At 37.5% G+C, this 22,572-nt stretch overlaps 1 protein-coding gene across 6 annotated transcripts in view; it reads left to right on the top strand.

Annotated features, from left to right (window-relative positions):
* KLHL13 (kelch like family member 13) overlaps positions 1-22,346 on the top strand; it is a 74,049-nt gene extending 51,703 nt beyond the window's left edge. For all 6 annotated transcript variants that reach the window (XM_050310248.1, XM_050310247.1, XM_050310246.1 and 3 more), the window contains 6 exons: positions 3,393-3,534; positions 5,462-5,594; positions 5,836-6,032; positions 11,297-12,092; positions 18,190-18,303; positions 20,283-22,346. In XM_050310248.1, the coding sequence (XP_050166205.1) occupies positions 3,393-3,534; positions 5,462-5,594; positions 5,836-6,032; positions 11,297-12,092; positions 18,190-18,303; positions 20,283-20,770 (1,870 nt within the window). In that variant the 3' untranslated portion in view covers positions 20,771-22,346. The remainder of the gene's footprint in view (positions 1-3,392; positions 3,535-5,461; positions 5,595-5,835; positions 6,033-11,296; positions 12,093-18,189; positions 18,304-20,282) is intronic.
* Positions 22,347-22,572: the final 226 nt, after the last annotated feature.

Genomic DNA, 22,572 nt, shown 5'->3' with positions numbered 1-22,572 from the left:
GGTATATGCTTAATTGTGATACGCTGTACTTACAATAAAGTGAAAAAATCAATATGTTTACATTCATTATTATTGAGTTAATTATAGTGCTTAGCAGGCCTATGTTAATGAATGTAAATAATACCTTTGGTAAGTGTCCAAAGAAGACAGATGTACTTACTATGGTTTTGTTGGGAATTCGGTTGGACATTAAGCGCGTTTCCTGTCTGTTCTGGCTGTGAATGGCAGAGTTATTTCTGCATATTCAGTTTACAGCCCCCCCAGCAGAGGTTATATTCTGAATACTTGAAAATTTTTTTGCAGGGCAGTTTTAAATTATTGTGTATGATACAGTGCTTGGGTTCTGCTCTCCGTTTGTTTCTATCAACACAGAGAGTAAGAGCTGTCACAGTTTCACTTTGTCTTGCAAAGAAAGGTTCCTCTTGCTGTGTGAAGATAAATGCTGAAACTTGCACAGAGCCAGCGACAAAGGCATAATTTCTGGTTGCTCTGGGAGTGCTCTTTCCCTCTTGGTGAATGTCACAGAGCTGGAATTCAGGGGATCGGGATGCTGTCGCCAGGTCTTATTGCTGACTTGTGTTGGAACTTCTGCCAAACCCAGCTCCTCAATGTCACTTTCTGCAGAAAGGGAGAGGGTACTTGACCCTCCCAAACTGTTAAGCTGTAGGTTATAAAGGTGGTTTATTTAGCAACAACAAAACAGAAAAACAAAAATCCCCAAAGCCCCACAAATAAACATATCACAGGGCTTTTTTTGTCATAGTTGTTTAGATATAAGCCAGAAACCAGTATAGGATTAATACAATCCGCTTATCTTTAGTATTTTTTTCTTGTGGAGTCATACACAGCCAAGTTAATTCTTGAGACTAGGACTGTAACAGTTATATTCTGGTGGATTTTTATAGTGTGGGACTTCCAGTTTTTAATGTCTAATTTGCATGTGCAAGTTCCTGTCCATACATAACAGCCAGTGTGGAAGAGAAATAGTGAAAATCTCTTCTTGCTGAGCTGACGTGTGTGATACAGGTATTAGAAAACTGCTTGTTTTCTATTGCAAATCAGGTAGGGGAAATAACTTCTTATAGTCACACCTGGCACATCGAATGTGTCCTCTTAAGTATTATAAGTATTGTAAAATCTTTTATATCCTCTCTGAGACCAACCTCTTAGGACAGAGCTTGGGAAGTTGTGTGAACCTGGCCCGTTCAGAAAATGCTTCCATGATCACTGTTGTCCTTGGAATAAATGGATCATGGTCAAGGTCTTTGCCTTCATTTGTAAAACTTGTGAATTATGCTGGCTGTCAGGAGATCAGGTAGTGTTGTGGCAAACATGGTAAAAAATCCACTCCAAAGAGCCAAGAAGAGTCTTACTTGTGTATTTCTTTTCCTAATGGTTTTAACTGATGTGTACATCTTCTATTTTCTTCTGAGTTTAGAGAAAGTATTTTAAAAGCTCCTTCATGTAAAGTCTATCTGATCTGACATTTTGGGAAGCTGCTCCAAGAGCAAATAGTCAGATTTGTGCTAGTTGAATCTGTTGTTCCATCCCACCCACGCTTACAAGTCTCCCCACATTATTTTGTATTTCTTCTTGGAAAGACATGTACAAATTTAGAGACTGGGTGTCCTTTGAAATTATGTTAGACTCTTGCCTTGATGTGAATGTATTAAAACTAAAACAAACAAACCCCACCAAACCTGAAACACCCTAGAAAAAAGTGAACAAAAATATTTTGGGTCATGAGCTAGAAATTGCTTTGCTGCTGTGTTACATTGTCGTATTTGTTGGATGCCAAAGATAGCTTGGAGAGCACTTTTCTGAAGTACACCCTGTAAACTTTATTTAAATGATTCTGGATTTGTTTTATAAAATAGAGATAATTCTGTTTCAAAAATAGCACAAATCTTGCATGCTGCAGTACATCCACATTTATTAGTTTATTCAGCTGTCTGAATACATTAGAAGTCACAGCTGTTTAGATGTACCCTTGTTCCTACAGTGTTATGTCTGTGTGCATAAAATCTCACTGTTTCAAACCCGTGTACGCTGTTGAATGGTGAATTTGTTCTGAATATGTTTTTGTAGCTGACCTTTTGTACTCATGGGTTTGAACAAGGCACACTGGTGCTATCGGGGTAATGTGTGAGTTTCAGAAACTGCACTGCATGGTCTTTGTACCCAAAGAAAGTGGGGGAAATATTTTCTAAGAAAAGGAAATTATGAATATCATTTATGTTCCGCAAATTCCAAATTTGCCCTTACATAGTGAAGATAATCAAAATTGGGGAAGAGGAGGGGGATTTAAGCACATTCTTGTTACTAATTTAAAGTAATTTCTGAAACTAGCTTGGAGGCCAGTGTTTTAACCTGCACATTTAAAATTTGGAAAACTTTTCCTATCTGAGTTTTGCAGCAATTACGTCAAAGGACAATCTTCTGAGACATGGAGTCTATTAATAATGAAGGTGCCCTCATCTGTGGATTAGCAGCTTATGTTTGCTAATTAAAATTGTGTATATATGAGTTATACTGCCCTGCATGCTCATAGGTGGCACATTAGATCATGGAAATTACAGAAGCTAGTTATTGTTAATATTTCTGGAGATGAAATTAATTTACATTGTATAATAATTACAGGTTAGGGTAGTTAGATTCTCATATGTATGTATATCTCTTTATGTAAACCTAATTTACATCTCAAGATTAAAATAGAAGGCTAATAATAGCGTGGTAATTCTTTAGCAGTTCTACCTAAAATTAGCTCTTCCTATCTAGATTTGGACATTAATTGCTGGGAATCAAATCTTAAATTAAAATTATGAAGTGGTTGCCTGCAGTAGCAAAATACTGGATCATCGTGTCCTAAAGGAGTTCTAGTTGTGTGTTTCTAAAGGCAGCTTGAAACTCCATGCTCTGTATTTTCTATTATGATGTTCATATGTGAGCAAGATAATGTAAACCATAAGAATGAAAATGCTTACTTAAATATTAGGGTTCTAATATTTCACCAGTTTGCCAAGGAAAAGATAAGATACTTGATTTTGGAAACCAGATGAACCCCCTGCAAGCATCCTACAATACTGGAAGCACACATAGAAATAACGTAGTGTGCTAGTGTCTAAACCAGGGAGGCGTGAATGGAAGGAAAAGGAAAAACTTATTAACCAAAAATTAGGGTTTTGAAATTTTTTTTCTAGAGACTTAATGCTTCACTTTCTTAAATTAGCTGAAGGAAACCACTAAGGACTGATTCTGTTGCCTGCAGATTTTTTTTTCCCTATAGCCTCTGCACTGTTACATTTCATCCCAGAAGACTGTGGTTTTAGAACAAAAGATCAGTGAGTGAAAATGAGTTTGGTCTTAAGGTTTCTCTGTTCCAATTTTCTTAGATCTCTGGTGGAAGAGGAGGATCCTCATATGAAAGTATCTCTTGGTAGCAGCGATATGGGCGTCTCTGCCCATCTACAGTCTTCGAAGACAGGAACCACAAGATTTTTCACCAGCAATACTCACAGCTCTGTGGTATTACAGGTAATTAAATATTTTTCTGTCTGTATTGATCTGTGCTAAGAATTTTGACTGCTCTAAACATTACCTCCTCTCAGTCTGGTAATTCCTAAAAAAACCTCAAAACCCCCCATGTTATTGTGCTGTGCTGGCAATGCCCACAAGCCAGCGTAGCTTGTGACTTCATTTCCTCTGAGTTAAAGATTCAACTTCTAGCAACAGCATGAAAAGAAAAGCCTGACCTTTTCCTTGGGTCGTATCCTTGTCCACTCTCAATTTCTAAGAGGTTATATAATTTAAATTATGAAGTGACAGCAGTGTCAAAGAAGCTCACTTAAATGTAATCATGTAATTACGTTAGGCAAACACTTGTACCGTCTCCTGTGGGAAAGCTGCTGTAGGGATGTGACGAGGAGAGCTCTGTGCTCCATCTTCACATCCCTAAGCTGGCAGAGCCCTGCCAGGTTTGGTGTAAGGCCCTGTGCTGGGCCTGGCTCTGTGGCACTGCTGTATGTATGTAGGACATTCCTCTAGCGGATAAAAATGTGATCCTCCCCAAAGCTTTAAGAATTTAAGAGTATAGTCATTTTATCCTCTCGTTTTTTCTGGAGCTTTTACATGCCCTACAGAGTCAATCCAACAGCTTTATAGCTCTTGCTGCTCTGCAGTGTGGTCTTTCTCAGTAGTGCAGATGACTTTTGTATGGTAATGGCTCCTTGGAGAACTGCCACTTACTTTTTTTATTTGCTGCATAAATAGATTACCTCAGTTTTGGGGAAAAAATTGATTGTTAGTTCACAGAAGCTAGTGATTTTTTTGGTTTAGTTTCTAAGGCTTGCATGGTTGTGCATGGTTGCTTGAACATAGTTGCTCCCTTGCTTGAACACTACACAAAGTGTTTAGTGCTTATTTCCTCCTTATTAATTTTTTTCTTCCAAATTTGAGCAGTTGGTGAACTAGTAGTTTTGTTTGTAGCCTTGTTTGTGGGAACTACAGGCAGGTCGTTTGACTAATTGTAATAGAGTGGATTTACATAATCTTGTCTTTGACTTCTGATATATTGAAGCCAATACTCATTTTTTCATTTGCACTCTGTTTTTTTCTGGGCAACAAATTTGAATGTTCATTTCTGCTTACTTTTGCAGTTTTAAAAATACAACCTTGCTTTAAGAAAACTTGAATTCTAAAGCATGCATGCTGATACCAAGACTTCTTTAAATGTTCAGTCTAAAAAGACAATATTTGCATTCTTGCTAGTATTAGAAAAACACCAGTTTAAAGGAAAATATCTTATGTTTGAGCTTCTGTTCTGTATTGCATAAGGGAGGAGAGTATTTCAGTCATCCTCCAGTATCCTCAACTTTAGAGGAAAACCTTACTCTAGAATGCTTTAGATGACTTTACTTTTTTATTACTTTTAGCCATTATATGTAATTCAGAGAAGAGCAGATGTATAATGGGAGCTTATTTTGGAGTTCTTACCATACCATCTTTGGTAACAAATTTGATAATCATGGAACCAGGTGACAGCTTTTCTTTCAGGCTGCAGAATTTTGCCACCACTTAGGCTGGTGTGTAACAGAATTATATCTAGAATGCATATGTATCCAGAAAAGGTAGATCCAAAAAAAGACATCAGTCCCTACCTGAAACAACTGCTATTGTGAAAGCTTACAAAAGAAACACCTTCCTGAAAATACCTTAATTAATTGAATAAAACTAATTTCTAAGGCCCAGTGTACTTAACATTCTTTGGCCATATCTGGAAAATAACGATTATTCTGCTTCTTTTCAGTGAATAATAACAATTGAATATATTAGAGATAATGATTTTAAGATGACAAATTATTTCTTTGTCACTTTTTCGGTACTACAGTACATGTGTACGTAAATAAGTAAATAAGTATTTATGTAAGGGAAATGAAAGATTCTCGCTCTCCTTTTCCTGCAGGGTTTTGACCAACTGCGAGTGGAAGGTTTGCTTTGTGATGTGACGCTTGTTCCTGGAGATGGTGACGAGGTGTTTCCTGTTCACAGAGCAATGATGGCTTCTGCCAGTGATTACTTCAAGGCAATGTTCACAGGTGGGGTTTTTATTAGAGTTGCTGTCTCCAAACTGCCATCATTCTGACACTCAGGCACAAGTTCAGTGCTGTGTGTGAATCAGGACTGCAAACAACATTATGGACTAATTAACTCTCTCTACTGTTGCATATGGGGTTTTAAATTAAAATTTAAAATAATGTTTCAATTTTGTATAAGTTTATGAAATTATTTCAACCCCATCAAAATGATCACATAAATTTACATGTGTGTCTTTTTTAGGGGGAATGAAGGAACAAGATTTAATGTGCATTAAGCTTCATGGTGTGAACAAAATAGGCCTAAAGAAGATCATTGATTTCATCTATACTGCAAAACTTTCCCTTAACATGGACAACCTTCAGGACACTCTGGAAGCTGCCAGTTTTTTGCAGATTTTACCTGTTTTGGACTTCTGTAAAGTGTTTCTTATCTCTGGGGTAAGACTACTTGTTTCCCATTTACAATGATTAATGCCTTGGTATGTGTTTTGTTTTTTTTTTTTTTTATAATGACATTGACAATGTAATTGTCAAAGTTAAGTCTAAAACTTGCCATTAGTCATAATTTGGATTCACAGAGAACAAGTTTGCTGTGTAGTTTTCTTGAAAATATTTTTTCTTCTGAGTATTATGTGCGGTGTGAGTTTGATATAAGTGCAAGAGCTGCGCTGTCAAAGCAGCCTAGAGAGACACTTTGGTGCCATTTGGAGGATTTCTCATGTTAATGTTAACTGCTTGTATACCTTACTAGAAATCTCCCTTTACCTGTAACAGGGAGACTGGTGTGTTCCACATGAACTCACATTATATGGAATTCAGCTTTGTGGTAGCCTGTAATGAGAAATAAAGAACCAGGTATTCCCACTGTTCTGCAGAGTACAGGCTTAGAAATGTGACCTCCCTAGCTGACATGTACCAAGATTTATGCAAAGAAGAGGACTCCAAGCTTGTAATAATAGCAGTTTGTTTCATAAGGGAAGTGTTAGAGACATCTAGGCTCTATAATGCGCTGTTTTGCTTTTAATTTGGGAATATTTTCTAACTGGCTGATTCTCTGAGAATGTTGCAATAATGTTTCATTAATCTTAATACTCTTCAGTCCTACACCACCTATTTTACGTTGCTCAGTGGTTTTTTACCTTCCAAAGTGACACAGTGTGCCTTTCCAGGGTTGACATTATTATAAATACCAACTTGGAAAAAGGTCTTAGTAGTGTTTTAAATCAGGGATTTGGAGCGGCCTCCCTTTGATGGGAGGTGAGCCCCAGGGACATCATGTTGCCCTTTCCCCTTTCTGCATAGGGCAGCTGCTTGTTTATTTTTGCTTTCTGAGGGAAAGAGTTTTTTTCATATTAAATAGTGTTATTTGGAATATTTTTTTTCACTCTTTAAAATGCTTGTTCTCTGAAGGTGCCTTCACTTACGATACTGAATCAGTCGCTGTTCTTGTTCAAGTGAAAAATGTCTTGTTTGATACTACATTTTCAAAGAATCAGGAAGGCTTTTATTTACAGCACTGTCTAAGGAGACATAATTTCATTCATGGTATAGCTCTAGAGGAGGTACAAAATTGAGGTTGTGATGTTAGCCTGGTTATACAAGGATGCTGAGAATATAAAGAAGTTTTGAATGAACTGAGTTTTGTTGGAACAAGAGTTGGCTAGGAAATTGGATTGGAGTTTTTTACTTTTTCAATTATCATATCTCAGCTTTACGAAGACTGCTTCCCAGTTTCACTCTTGTTTTTTGAAGGAGCATTTCTGTAATTTAAATGAGTATTTCGAGCAAGTCTTGAGCTGATTTCTACTGAAGGTATCTGACTTGAGAGCAGCATCCGAGACCTGATGTAACCATTTCCAGACAAATGTTTATTTGTCTTTGAATTGTCTAGGGAGTCCATTATTAAAGAGATTAAGAAGTCAGTTTATGTAAGGCATAATGTAATTGTGTTAATTCATAAGAGGGTTTTGGAAATATTTAGAAAGAAAAACAGAAGCTTAAGGTAACAGCTTAATTCATGTAACAAAAGTAGTGAGACCTTCAAAGAATTTTATCTGTTGTAGTTGACTTGAAAGTGTTCTTTTATTTGCTCTGCATGTACACCTCTCCTGTCATTGGTGTGATAATCTTTACTCTGCAGCCAAACAGACTCTGAGAAACACTGAAATACTTCCCAAGATGTTTTCTGTTTTACTCATGCTATTAGTTTTAAATATTTATAGCTGTACAATAGATTAGGACTACTCCATGTTCACATCTAAATGAGGCATAATGTAATTAAAATTATAAAAATGCCATGGAAATGTTTTCAGAGTAGTTAGTGCTAGAGAGCACACAGTAGTGATTTTGCAAAAGTAGGAGCAATGCACAAAATGGAGAAAGATGAGAAACCTGTCCAAGTAAATTACAGCACTCAGGAGAAAATCACAGGGTAATGAGGAAGGGGGTGGTGTACTGCAATTAAAGACAACATTCCAAAACATTGAAAATTAATGTTTTGGCTGTCCTCGCATAAGTAAAATTTATTCCTTCCATAATTCTGTGCCTTTACAGTTTTGTAATAACTAACAAATTGTCAAATATTGAGGGCTTAATGCTTGGAAGTCCTGTCTTGTCAAAAGAACTTGGTTGTCTGAGGACGGAGCAAGATAATCTGTTTTGTGGGAGCGAGGGATTTAATGCTGGGACCAGCTCTGCCAGCCACCAGAAAGGGTATGATTGATTCCGCTTTCTGAGCTGGTCAAATCTCTGTGCTGTTTTTTTCTTGGCTTCTGTGTATGGGAGCCCACAGAAAAATTGAAGGTTTCAGGGCTATGTGAGCTCTTTTAAACTTCTACCTTTTGAAACACTGTGTTAAGCACTTCAGTGTCTCACAGTCGTTGAAACAAAACAAAGTTAGACACCCGAATGTTTTGTGGTACTGGGCTTCTGGGCTTGATTTCTGTGCGTCTTATTTCTGAGTTTTTCTCAGAAATATACTTGCAATCATTTTGCTGTGTCCAGTTTTGTAGTACTTTATAGTCCATTAAGTTTTTATGACAGCTTGGGTAGTGATTGTTTCAAAATTTCAAAGAATTAAGTGAACCACTTTCTCAAGAAAGTACTTTGGCTTTTGCATTGGGATTTTCAGGCTGTAATAATACAGTGCTGTGCTTGACCTTTCTTTTTTGAAAAGCTTTTTAGTATTTTCTGCAATTTCTGCTTTGTAATAGCAATTGCAGTGAGTAATGTGAATGAACATTTCTGCTCCATAGTCAAAGACCACATAAAATAGGATTTATTTAAATAAAATTTTCAACTCCTTATGGAGCTGCTTAGCTGTTTATGGCTTTTAGTCTTCCTGTTTGAGTATTTTTACTAGTTACTGGACACACTGCACAATATATTCCAGGAATATATTCAATTGCATAGATTTACAGTGTAACATAATTATGATAATACATAACTTGATGCATGCTGGGCACTTGGTGTCAGAGTGTCTGCAATGACTCCAAGTATTTCATTGCAACTTGAACACCATGTACCAATGGTACAGAACCTGTATGGGTTTTGATCTTTTAGCTTCAAGCATGCCTTTTTCGTGTGCAGTATCTTACCTTTATGGGGAGGAAGTCCTGCATCTCTGTATTTCGATGCCAGTAAATGTATTCCAAAGGGATTTTTAGATACAATAACTGTATAACAAAATTTAACATTTGTGCTATGCTGCAAGAAAGCTGTTTGTGATTTTTCCATTGCTTTATTTTTATATTATACAACTTGGAAGAAATTTTAAAAGTAAGAATGTCCTGTTTCATTTACTTAATTTATGGTGCAGTGTTTTAGGATTCATCCTAAAGAAATGTACAGAAAACAGAATCATAAAATGGTTTGGGTTGGAAAGGACCTTAAAGATGATATAGTTTCAACCCCCCTGCCATGGGCAGGGGCACCTTCCACTAGACCAGATTGCTCAGAGCCTCGTGAGCCCCCAAGGCCTTGAGCACTTCCAGGGATGGAGAATCTACAACTTCTATGAACAATCTGTTTGATACTGACTCTTAAAAACCATTCAGAGAATGGTTTATAACCTATTACTATTTGGTGTGATTATATTTTGATATAATCAATCTGGTCTGTCTTGTAATAAAAAAATAATGTCCAGGTGTACATTACACATGTAGTTTCATAATAGAACTCCTGAGAATCCACTGCACCTTCATCTTACAGATAGGATCTGATTACAGGGTTAGTGTTCCTGGAAATGAAGAATAAGGTTTGGAACCTTTGAGTGTATGAAAGTGTTTAAAGATGTGTGAATGAAGACTTTGGATGACCACAGATCTTAACTGTAGGGCAAGTTAGATCAGTGTCTAGTGAAGTAAGAAGATCTATTCCTGTACTCATTAGACATTTGAATTGTCTGGTATTAAAGGGCAATGATCAGATTGAGTTATACAGCATTAAAATCTTGTAATCTCTGTCATGACCAGAAGGTCATTTGAAGGTTTTTGAAATCTTAGGTTGCAGTCAGGTCATGGTCCTCAATCTTTATAATCTTTTTAAAAATAACCATGAGATTTGGAAGCTTAAATTCTTTCGGCATTACAAGTATAATGAGAATCACGAAGTTGTGGAAATGGTTGACACTGAGTAGGACTGACATGCACAGAGACTAGAAAGCATGTGTAAATGAAGCTTGGATTGCAATAGGCTTGAATGCAAAAAAAGCTGCAATTCTCAGCAAGAAGCATTTGATTGACTTGTTTTGCACGTGTACCATAGAGCTTGATGACATTAATTGACTGGGTTCTCTGAAAACCCACTTTAAGTTACGCCCCATGCCTGACATGTTTATTCCTCCCTCTGCCTTGGATCCTAAGTGACCTCAGAAATTAAGGAAGCCAAACACATAAGAAACGTAGATGCAGGAACAGTGTAAAATAGATGTTTACCAAGGTATGGTCACTCAGGTATTGAATTAAATTCAGGTGTGATCCATACTGCTATAGCATTTAATGAAGAGGATAATTTTAGGGGAGATCCTATTAGATTCATTCTTTTAAAAATTATGTATATGTATATGAAATAAAGTCACTGCCTTTGTCTTATTTTTGATATGTATTTAATATTGAACATAGTCTGAACGAGGACAGCCTTGATTTATTAAAGATCTGTTTTGGTTTTGAAGGATCCTATTCATAGGATTGAACACTGTAAATAAAGTGTCTGAAATATGTGGCATAGGAGGGGTAGCTGTGCCATTCTCTTTGGTTTTATTATGCCAATACAATTTTGATGATGTTTGAAAATGTCTAATGGCAAGACTTCTGCATTGCTCTCTGTAACCTTGGGCTGATCGCCTCTCTCTTAACTGTATTTTCCACGTGTCTTTCTTACAAAGATGTTTTCAGAGTTTTTCAGAGATGAAGTGCTGTATAATTGCTATACATGGTCATTGTATAATGTATTTCATACAATACGTGCCATCTGCTTGTTACTTGTCTCATTTCTTTCTTCAAAATTAGAAATAAATTGGGTCTCCCCTTGCAGTCATGAATATATACATCACATTGAATATTTATATGCTCATGTGTAAATCACCCTGAGCATTGTGAAATGATGAAATATTGCTGATTCCACAGTATTCATGAAATTTTACATTATCTTTTAGACATCAAATAAAGAAAGTGTTTTGATTCCTTTTTCTGTTTACTTAATAGGTTTCGTTGGAAAACTGTGTTGAGGTTGGGCGAATTGCCAACACATACAATCTCACAGAAGTGGATAAATATGTTAATAACTTCATCCTGAAGAACTTCCCTGCATTATTAAGTACTGGTGAATTTGTGAAACTCCCCTTTGAACGTCTTGCCTTTGTGCTTTCAAGTAATAGCCTTAAGCACTGCACTGAACTTGAACTCTTCAAGGCGGCTTGTCGCTGGCTGCGCTACGAGGAGCCTCGGATGGAGTACGCTGCGAAGCTAATGAAGAACATCAGGTTTCCACTCATGACACCCAATGATCTCATTAACTACGTTCAGACAGTGGACTTCATGAGAACTGACAACACCTGTGTCAACTTGCTTCTGGAAGCCAGCAACTACCAAATGATGCCATACATGCAGCCGGTGATGCAGTCGGAGAGAACGGCCATTCGGTCGGACAGCACGCACTTGGTGACGTTGGGGGGAGTGCTGAGGCAGCAGCTGGTTGTCAGCAAGGAGTTACGGATGTACGACGAGAAGGCCCACGAATGGAAATCCTTGGCTCCCATGGATGCACCGAGGTACCAGCACGGCATCGCCGTGATCGGAAACTTTCTTTACGTGGTTGGCGGCCAGAGCAATTACGACACGAAGGGAAAGACGGCGGTTGACACGGTCTTCAGGTTTGACCCTCGCTACAACAAGTGGATGCAAGTCGCGTCTTTAAACGAGAAGCGGACCTTCTTCCACCTAAGTGCCCTCAAAGGACATTTGTATGCAGTCGGTGGTCGAAACGCAGCGGGTGAACTAGGTGAGTTCTCCTGGAGCCGGCCTCTTGCCCCGTGTCTTAGGCCTTGAAAGGGTGGAGAGGAAACAAGCTGAAGTCCTTGGCGTGCTGCTTCTTTCTGGAAGTAACTGCAAATGCAGAGGGAAATTTGTCTGGGTAGCATTAGGAGGTAATTTTAGAAGGGATTTTACAAAAAAAAAAAAAAAATTCTAAATGCATTTATCTTGTGTACTGATGCATGACATCCACTGTCTTTGCCCTAACCATCAAACATGAAGTAAGCATGTATGTGTGCAAGTGTGGGGGTATATAAATGCAATTATAAAAGTAAAATCACTACTTTAGCTGAGAAACAAAACCCACTCTTAAGGGATACATATCTAACTGAAACTCACTGTTGAATGAAGGTTACATTTTAAAAGACACAAATTTTCTGGATTAGTAATTTGAAATACTAAGGGTTTCTTGCTGCTGCTTTGTTTGTTTGTTTTTTTAAGTAGAGTAATGAGTGATTTGTTTCACTCACAGATCAGTAAGATTCATTTATTTTGACATTCTGGGCTTTTTAATTATTTAATATGTTATATTTTGTGAGTACATAGTTAACTTACTTGTATGTATGACTCTTCTACCTCCTGTTTTTCTTTCCCCTTGCAAATGATAATTCATTTAACTTAACATATAAAAAAAGAAAAAAAAAAATTTATGGGAAATAAGATGGTTGAAAACAAAGAACAAATACATGGTAACTTTTAATTTAGCAAAAGTCTGCAGAGGATGACCTGTATTAATCCACTGCTTTGTGCAAAGCCATAGTGGTTAGCATTTAGTCAAGTCTGGGGGAGTGCACTCAATTGTACATTTGTCTGTGCTTTAAAATTGAAATATTACAGTTATTATGCTTGGAATAATTTAGCATAATATTGCATCTCAACCAGATGTAACATTTCATTATTTCGTTTGCTTTCAGTCCAGTACTCAACTCTGTCTTGTCAAGTCTTTCTGGCACTATCTCTTGCTGCTGAGATTTGCTTTTTGGACATGCACACATATCTTTAAGTGCAATGAGAAACATTCTAAATTCAACAATACTAAATCTAATTTCTGCTGCAGCATCTGTGATTTTTTAAATTAGTGCAGCTCAGTTATTTACATAGACGCTTTTTTTTTCATGATCATGTTGCAAACTTTCTTGGGAATCATATAGTACATTGCTTCCACCACACAAAACTGGGCTGGCTTTGCTAGAGGCTTAGAATCCATTCTAATGTTTGTTAAAATGAGACATTTAAAAATGCCTCCTGTTTCCAAAAAAGATGGGAAACTGTTTGCAATAAGTTGTATTCCCTAGACAGCCATTTTCTGATGTAGATGATGAGATTTTCAGTTTTTCCTACATGTCACTTTATTTATCTGAAAATACATCCTAAACAATATCCTTAATATCCTGTAAAAGGCCAAATGTACAAACTAACATGTATTGACATTTATCTTGAGTATCAGAAAACCTGAAAAATAGCTTCAGTGAGCTATTTTTTAATGGTGTGAATTAGTAGTGGATAATCAGATTGCTGACCTTGTGCACTGTACCATCTCAGCAGAGTAGGGTTATGAGAGTGTCAGTGGAAAAAATTGCAAGTCTGACCAAATCAATGTGAAATAATGCTGTCACTAAGCCAGTGCAACCTGTGTGTGCAGCAGGCTTTAAGTGCAGTGTTCCCTTAAATTAGATCAAGCAGTATCATTCTGCTGACCTCAACTCTTCTGCAGCTTTAATTAAAATACAAAATTTATCACCTATCTAAAAGTCTTCTGTAAAGATATCATTAAAATGCTGCAGCGATTTCCACACAGACCTGAAAAATGTCATTGGATCATTCTGCGGGAAGAGCACTCTAAATGCTAAATATTGTAGCTGTCTGATGCTTTGATTTGGACTTCAGTTTCTTTTCTTGTTAATTGTGAGGCAAGTCACTTTTCATTTTCATGTTTCTTTCATAAACCTTGACAGCCAAAAGATGAAATCCAGCTTAAACTTCCCATTCTCTTTAGATGAGAAAAACTCTCAGGCATTTCATAGAAGAGAAGGTCAAACATGTGTTGGACAGGTATTAAAGAAGTTGCCCTTGGGTTCAAACTAATTTCAATCTGTTGTTAGAGAGGAAAGATTCCCAAAACCAGAATTCAGCTTTCTGGAAGATCAACTCATATGGAAAAGGGCCAAAGGATTAAAGTTACTAAAATGAATTTTTTTTTTTAACTTGACATTCACTGGAATAGAAAGTATACTTTTTTTGAAACTTTCTATTGGGCCTTATCAAAACAGTTTTCAGATGTTTCATCTTCTGAGAACTTTGTAAATGCCACTTTATACCTCAGCAGTATGTGCCTTAGTGTAACAACCAGCTGCTGTGCAGTGCATGCCACTGAGAAAAATTTGGTTCGTTGGTGAGGACAAGTGAATTTCCAGGTATATGGTTACATGCATTGGAATGTGGTAAATATATCCTTGAAACGTCCTGAATTACAGATTTTCAGCCCTGTAACAACTTAGGGCTGTGCAGAAGCATGCACTGCTCCTGGAAGGATTGTTCATAATTCTGGTTGGTTCTCTTCAAGTGGCAGAGCTGGCACCTGCTAAAGGTATTCCCAGAACAGAAGGCAGGGAGAACAGCACTTTGGCACAAGGAGCCCAGCCCGGAGAAGGCAGGTGTGCAAAAGACAAGACTTCTTGGAAAAGGAGGCAAAGGGAAAGCCAGGTGTGACTCACTGAGAAACTCATGAGTCACAGCACATTGGTAATTTCCAGCTGTGCTGTTGTGCAGAGTGCTGGGGACTGTTTTCTCTTCTCAGACAAGTAGATTTTTGTAGCTCAGTTGTGATGCTTGATGGCAGAAGCTGTGCCTGTAAGTACTAGAAAACGTGTGCATTTAGGTTTTTTGGAATGTTTCAGGCTCTGCTGTTGATGGGCTTGAGTGGAGTTTGAGATTTTTATATATGGGCTTTTCCTGAGCACCTTAGGAGATGTTGAGTTGTGACTAAACCACATATTCATTGATACTTTGATCACCACGCTGCAATGAAGACAGAAAGAGAAGACTTATAGTCCAGGCAGAACTTGTTCCTCTGACCCTCTGCCCATCAAGTTGGAAGGCATTTATTTTCCAGGTGCCCTCTATGATGCTGGAACCTTCTTGTTTATGTAAAAATTTGTCCTGTGAGTCTATATTTTATTTATAACTATATATTAAAAAATAATATATTTTAAATGTTGTTGATTAAGGATATAGGCATCATTACCCATTTGGGCTGTTTACTGTGAGTAGTAGTGTGAATATCAAACCAAATGTGAACTGGAGGACCTCTCAAATAGGGGCTTATTTTGAAGTGGCTCCTTTCTATTCTAGGACAAAATTAGTAAGGGACTCTTTAACCAAGTCATCTTTGAGTTGTACAGAAACCAGCTGTATTAAAGAAATTATGTAACAAAATTGAGATCCTGGGGTTTGGGACGTCACACAGTTGCTAAGTGCTGCTGTAATAAACCTCAGGACACATTAGAAGCTACTGACAGAGAAGTGCTAAATATCTGTATACTCCACAAATAACATCACAGATGGCACTATAAAATGAGTGCGGGCTGAGCATCCCTTGGGACTGCCAAAGCTTTGTGTCTTTTTGAGATTGCTTAATTCTATTAAAATGAGCCTTGTCTTGCCTGGATTATGGTAATGAACACATCAGAAGTTCTGCTGTTAAACATAAATAAAGTCTGGTTTGAATCATTCATGCTGTTGAAAGAATAATCCATCAGTCTCGTGCTGTATAGAATATATACTTAGGTTCAGTAAAGCAGCAGGTTTTGAGTGTTGTGAACTGTGCTCTGTCTGGAGACTTTATAGAGAACATCCTGATGCCTCTCTTAAATTGATGGGCACCTTTAATAACTGGAATTTTGAATATTTTTTTCTTTGCAGTGCAGAGAAATGGAATGACCTTACAAGGTAACAGGGAAACAACTATGCCAATCAATCAAACAGGAGTAGGGTTTTTCAGCTGGAAAGTGATTAGCTTTGTTCTAGAAAACAGTAAATGTGAGATTTGAGTTGGAGTAGTTTGCCTGAAGTGCCATCAAACAGTAGTTTAGCTGTACTGGGAATGTTCGAGAGAATTTTAAAGACACATCACGACGTGAGGGATCTTGGACTAAACATCATCCCTTCTCAGATAACTAATATTTTTACAACATGGTGATAGTGATGGCAGTAATGTGTACCAATTTCTGCGTGTTCTGCTTTCTCTTGCTGAAGTGATCTTTTGGCTGTGGCTTCTCTCTGAAATGCAGTGCATAGTGCAGAGAGAGATAAAACCGTTCAGTGTTGAGTGCCACGTCCGTCTGGGTGCTGCTGGCTTTGTGATTGCTTTGCATGTACTCTGCTCTTCCTGTCCTTGTGTGTTAGAAGTGCAAGTTCCTCACCTCAGCGCAGAGTGGAAGCACCATGGGAAAGAGGATGCCTTTGTGTTTGTGAAAGCAAGTAGAATGATGAGCAGCGGGTCGGAAGGGTCTACTGTCGGGGTGGAAATGGGACAGCTATAATTACTCACCCATCAAATCTGGGTTTTTCTGGTTTTGAAATTTCCTCACATCTTTGCTTCTGATTGCTAAATAGAGCAGAGTAGAAGGGAGCTTTCCTTTTTAGAAAAGAATATTGGAATGGATGGATTCATTTTTACCAGAGCGAGCATGGGTTTATTTGGAGATTAGGCAAATACTGCATGGGGTGTCAAGTTGCAGTACACAGAAATACAACTCATAGATTTATATATATTTAATAGTAGAACTTCTGATGTGTTCATTACCATAATCCAGGCAAAGGATATTTTTAGGACAGCTTGGAGTTAGGGCAGGTTGCCTTTTAATCACTGTATACGTGCTTCTGTTTTGTGTTCTTTACTGACCTGGACAGTACTGCTAATTCTGCAGGCTTAGACTAACATTAACTACATTCTGCCTTTAAAATGGCAAGTTTCTCAGGTTCTATTTTTTTTTGTTTCTTTCTTTCAGTAGATGCATAATCCTGGACTGTTAATCACTGATTCCATAGAGCTGACTCAGATTTGCTACCCTTGATTCAATAAAAAACATTTTCTAGAGCAAGTAAAATGCCCTTTTTGAAGACAGATTCATTTTTTGTGTGAGTTGTTCATAAACATCTCTCTTCAGAGATTAAGCATTGTATAACAGGCATTAGAATCTCATTCTCAATTTTAATTATTTAAAATGAGATTTAATTTGTCTTTAAGATAACTTAATTATTGAGAATTGCTCTGTGCATCATAAGGTCAGTATATTACAGGATTTTGGAGGATCTCCTGCCTCTCTGATCACACTGTACTATTCAACTGCCAATCCCTACAGCTTGCTCATATCCATTATTGAACCTGTTTTCTATTTGTATTCTCTGTGTTTATTGCATAGCCCTTTCCCCACAGGCTGCACCTCTCCCATCCTACTTGGAAGAGAGGATTCATCCTCAGCAATGCATTCTGCAAGGACTCCTGGGTGCTGGGTTTCTTTTTAACTTAGTACTGTCTATCCTCTGTGATTTCTGATCTGATAAATCCTTTGATCATTTTAACATTCTAATTCACAAAGAAAACTGCACAAATGGAGCTGTGTATCGATACAGGCACTCCTTCTCTCCTTTCCAGGTTCAGGGATGTTTCATCTTTTATTTTTTTAAAGCTTGGCTTCCGTAAGGTGTTTGATTTAGTGATTTGCATATGCTGTGCTGTATATTGCTGTGGAAGTACTTAGTAAAACACCTCAAGACAATAGAAAATTAGTCAACGAGGGACAGAGTTGTACTCTCAGCAGGTTTGCTGATGGTGGCCCTGCTTTAGCAGGGGGTTTGGACTAGATGTTCTCCAGAGGTCCCTTCCATTCCAGCCATTCTGTGATTCTGTGATAAAGCTCAGTAATTCCCTTGAGACTTTCTCAGTTGAACAGTGTTTATTGTGGGTACTTCCTCTGTTTACGAGTTTCTGCCACTGCACTGTACTCAACACCAAAATGCCACAATGGCTTCAACGCTTTTATGTTCTCATTTGTTTCCAACAGCCACTGTGGAATGTTACAATCCCAGAATGAATGAATGGAGCTACGTTGCAAAAATGAATGAACCCCACTATGGTCACGCTGGAACTGTGTATGGGGGATTAATGTATATTTCAGGTAAATAATTCCTATGATGCCATCTCTATGAAACACTTATCTAACCTTTCCTATTTCAGTGGGAGACAATAAAAATGTATCTGTGGTTGCAGTAGGTTTGCTGTAGTGTAAGTAGTGATGCAATTTCACATGAATACAGTCAAATAACATAATGCAGGCTCTGACCTGCATTATTTTAGATTATATAATATTATATAATATTATATAATATTAGATTATATAATATTATTTTAGATAATATTATGCATTTTCATAGTAATTGACAGTTCTGAATTCCAAAGCAGTTATTCACTTCAACTATCAGAATACAGTTTTTTGTAGCAATGGCCCATGTATACATTTATATAATTATATAATTATATAATTAAATATAATATCATATATATTTTATAAAATAAAATTATAATATAGTAGTATAATTGAACACATCCTCTTTGGAAAGCATTGAAAATTTTATTAAAGAAGAACATTTTCCTTCATTGAGCTAATGGAAAATAAGTGTTCATGGTAATCAGAGTATGTGAATGATGTCTGTACTTTCACTGGTCTTTCATTTAGAATATGCTCAGTCCTGTACGTCACCAAGGTTATAATTTCATTCCATTTTTTTCCAAACTAGGGCAATAGGTTGTCTGATAATATGGTACCTTCTCAATTTTTAAAGAAGATTCAGTCTGTCTGTCAGTGATCACTACAGAGATCACAGGCTTATGTATATTCTATTACTGAAATTTTAAGGGATGTCCTCTTAAGAACTAAGCTGAAATTCAGGGCAGGAGGTGGGACAAAGTTGCTTAGCAGACAAGAACTGGTGGGAAAATATGCTGGAGCAGCTTGATCCTTGGGATATCTTGAATTAGGGGGCCTTGTGCCAGTAAACTCGGAGGGATTTATTTTAAAATTTACTGTAAGGTACAGCTGCTTATTTTTCTGTGAGCATGACCAATAAGCTTCTAATTGCTGTGCTGTTATTAGTACTTTTTTGCCCATTTTGCTTGTTTTATTGCAGGTGACACATGTATATGCTCTCTGCTGTGTTTTTTTTCATTTAGATGCTGTGCATTTCTCACAGATTTTTCTTTTCCTTTGGTCCTCTCTAAATGCTGTAAATGTGAAGATTGCTTCCTTTGTCATTAGATGCTGTTCTTTCTGATGAGCTCCCACGCACTACCACTGCTAGAGGTGTCATTAAGGGCCAGGGCTGGATAGTCCTATTTTTTTCTGTATTTAGTTCTTACTGTCCAGCTGAAGAATTAAGTGCTGTAGACACCATGCCATCTCTGTCTGCTGGTGTGATGATTCCATGTGGAATGCCTACAGTGTCTGAAATTGGTGTGACTGCTTTGTGACCTGCCTAGTGACCTTGTGGAAAGGTGGGACATTTCATCCACCTAACAGGAAATCATCCTGTGACTTTCCCTGAAGTTTTTCTCCATATGCTTTTGCAGACAACTATGGGAACCATAGAAACATAGAGGGAACCATAAACATCTGTTAAGAGAAGAATATTTGAAATCTGTGTCCTCTTTCTATTCACTTGAAGTTGATGAAAAAGGTTTTCTGATAAAAATTCTGCTGTGTGATAGGACTGTTTAAAATACAATGGCATAGTACCAAAATTTGAAAGGGATATGGATTGCTGTTTTCTTGATGGTGGGAAACAAGACTGGCAAAGTGAATGAATGTAAGCAAAGATAATTTTGCCATACAGAAGTGCGGGTAACGTTTTTTTATTCTTTTAATCTGCCAGGAACGATCCTGTGTAATAAAGTGCTGTGTGAGATGTGGCTTCTGCCTGTGTTCTTGTTTAAAGGAACAAATGCCATTACCCCTGTGATAGTAATCTAAGCTAGAGTGAAGAAGTTTTAAGGAAGATAGAATGATTTCACTAACATGTTTCTTTTGGGGCAGGGGAGGGTTGTTATTTAATGCTTATTATTAGGGTGAGCATTACTCTGACTTGTGTTTTGTCTCCCTAGGGGGAATTACCCATGATACTTTCCAAAAGGAACTTATGTGTTTTGACCCTGACACAGACAAATGGACTCAGAAAGCTCCGATGACGACAGTCAGAGGTCTGCATTGCATGTGTACTGTAGGAGACAAGCTGTATGTTATTGGTGGAAATCACTTTAGAGGAACCAGTGATTATGATGATGTTCTAAGCTGTGAATATTACTCACCAACTCTAGACCAGTGGACTCCAATTGCTGCCATGTTACGTGGGCAAAGTGATGTTGGGGTTGCTGTCTTTGAAAATAAAATCTATGTTGTTGGAGGATATTCTTGGAATAATCGGTGCATGGTGGAAATAGTTCAGAAATACGATCCAGAAAAAGATGAGTGGCATAAAGTATTTGACCTCCCAGAATCCCTTGGTGGCATTCGAGCCTGCACTCTTACTGTTTTCCCACCGGAGGACAATTCAGGGTCACCGTCTAGAGAATCTCCTCTTTCAGCACCTTAGAACCATCCCTTGACTTATGATGTTGTAGTAACACCTTTGCACTGCATCATGGAGTCTGTTATTTTTCTTCAGTAGTTTCTGTTAGGCTTAGCCTACAGCATTTCGTACAATTACTGGGAAAAAAAAAAAAAAAAAAAGACTTTGACATTACTTGTGCTGTTTGTTTGGCCTAGAATGTTTGTCAAGTGGTTAACAAAAAAGATGTACTCGCCCGAGCCAAATGTTTAACAAATGAGAGGATATTGTCTATAAAATGTATGAACTAGGTACGTTATTAATGTCGTGTATTGGGTGTGAGGTACCTTATAGCTTACATTTGGGAGCCCAATGAGTCAAATTTGAAGCTTTTTGTATTGAACATGTTCTTTCACTAAATTTCATAGTTGAAATCCTCTTTCCTTTCATTTTTGACTGCAGATTACAAGGGGAGGTAGACCACATCAATGTGAACTGTCCGAAGGTTGCCAAGGGGCCTGAGCTACCTCCCTCTTTTCACAGAGTATTTTTGACATATCTGTTTACCCACCTGACTTTGTGGGTGCTTTCAGAGCATATGAAGTTTCTTAGGCAGAAGGGAGAAATAAAATAATTTTAAAATATTAGCACTGTACAGGAAGCGGACCTTGTAGAGGCCGGGAGTTTTTTTATAACATATATCGAGTGTTTTTCCTGAGTCAGTTGAATGATGCTTCAAATAAAACATTTGAAATACCTTTACATTTTTTAATTTTTTTTTTTTTCAGGAAGTGGCTTCCACTTGCATGGGAGCACACACTATTAACAAACGGGAATTCAGTGCAGTTGCATACTCTGTTGTATGCCTGTACTGAATATAGGTAGTTAAGGGCTAGAAACAGTAACTTAAGCCACTGAATTTGACCAAATCGTTCCATCAGATCAAGTTTAATCTACCTTTTCTCCTTTGCTGTTGAGATAACTTGCATAATGTGTCCTCTGTATAGTCTCAGTTAATAAGGTTATTTAGCACAAAATGCAGCTTCAGCGAGAGAGCTGCTTTTGCTCAGTGAACTTGGACTACCACGTTTTACCTTCTTTTGTTCAATAAAACTTTTAACTGCAGTTACCCAGTCTAAGCTACCTCATTAATGTATTTGGTTTTCTTCCTCTGCCTCACTGTCTCCAGGATACGCGTTACGTATATCTGTGTGGGTAGATGAATTTGCTAGGAAACCAATGCAGAAGTGATCATGAATGGGTATTTTTGACCTACTTTTAAGAAACTATTTTGTTCTGATGTGTTCATTTTATTGTTAAGGCTTGATGAAAAACCAGTCTTAATGTTTTTTTTCCTTGGAGAACTATTGCTTATGTGTGCAGCCTTGCCAATTTACAGAAATCTTTACCTGCTCCAAAATACAGTGCACTGCTGACAAATTGCAGCTCTGATTATACCATCCTGCTTGTTCTGAACTTCCCATCTTATGTGACAAGTGGTTTTGCTAATGAACACAGTCACAGGGGTATTCTCTGGGGAAAACTGGTTAAATCAGCTTATTTTATTGTGTTACCTATTAACAATAACCAAGTAAAGCTTAATAAACTTTTGTTGGGAGTTTGCTATTTGTGTTTTGTCCCTGCTTGATGCATCAAGCAGCAGCATTACTATGGTGTCAGTTTTGGAGGTACTGATATTTATTCTTTATGCAGTTTACTAGTAATGATCACTACCAATATCTACATGTAAACTTTAGGTTTTGTGATTGTTTTGGTTAAAATCAAAATCAATTCTTCCTCTTTAAGGTAATAAAATCTTAATTCTACATGGCTGTGCAGGTTGTTAC

Source organism: Myiozetetes cayanensis, unplaced genomic scaffold, assembly GCF_022539395.1.
Source record: "Myiozetetes cayanensis isolate MyiCay16 unplaced genomic scaffold, myiCay2020 scf15, whole genome shotgun sequence".
Classification (NCBI taxonomy): Eukaryota; Metazoa; Chordata; class Aves; order Passeriformes; family Tyrannidae; genus Myiozetetes; species Myiozetetes cayanensis.
The sequence above is the reverse complement of the archived record's forward strand: the minus strand, read 5'-3'. Positions and strand labels throughout refer to the sequence as shown.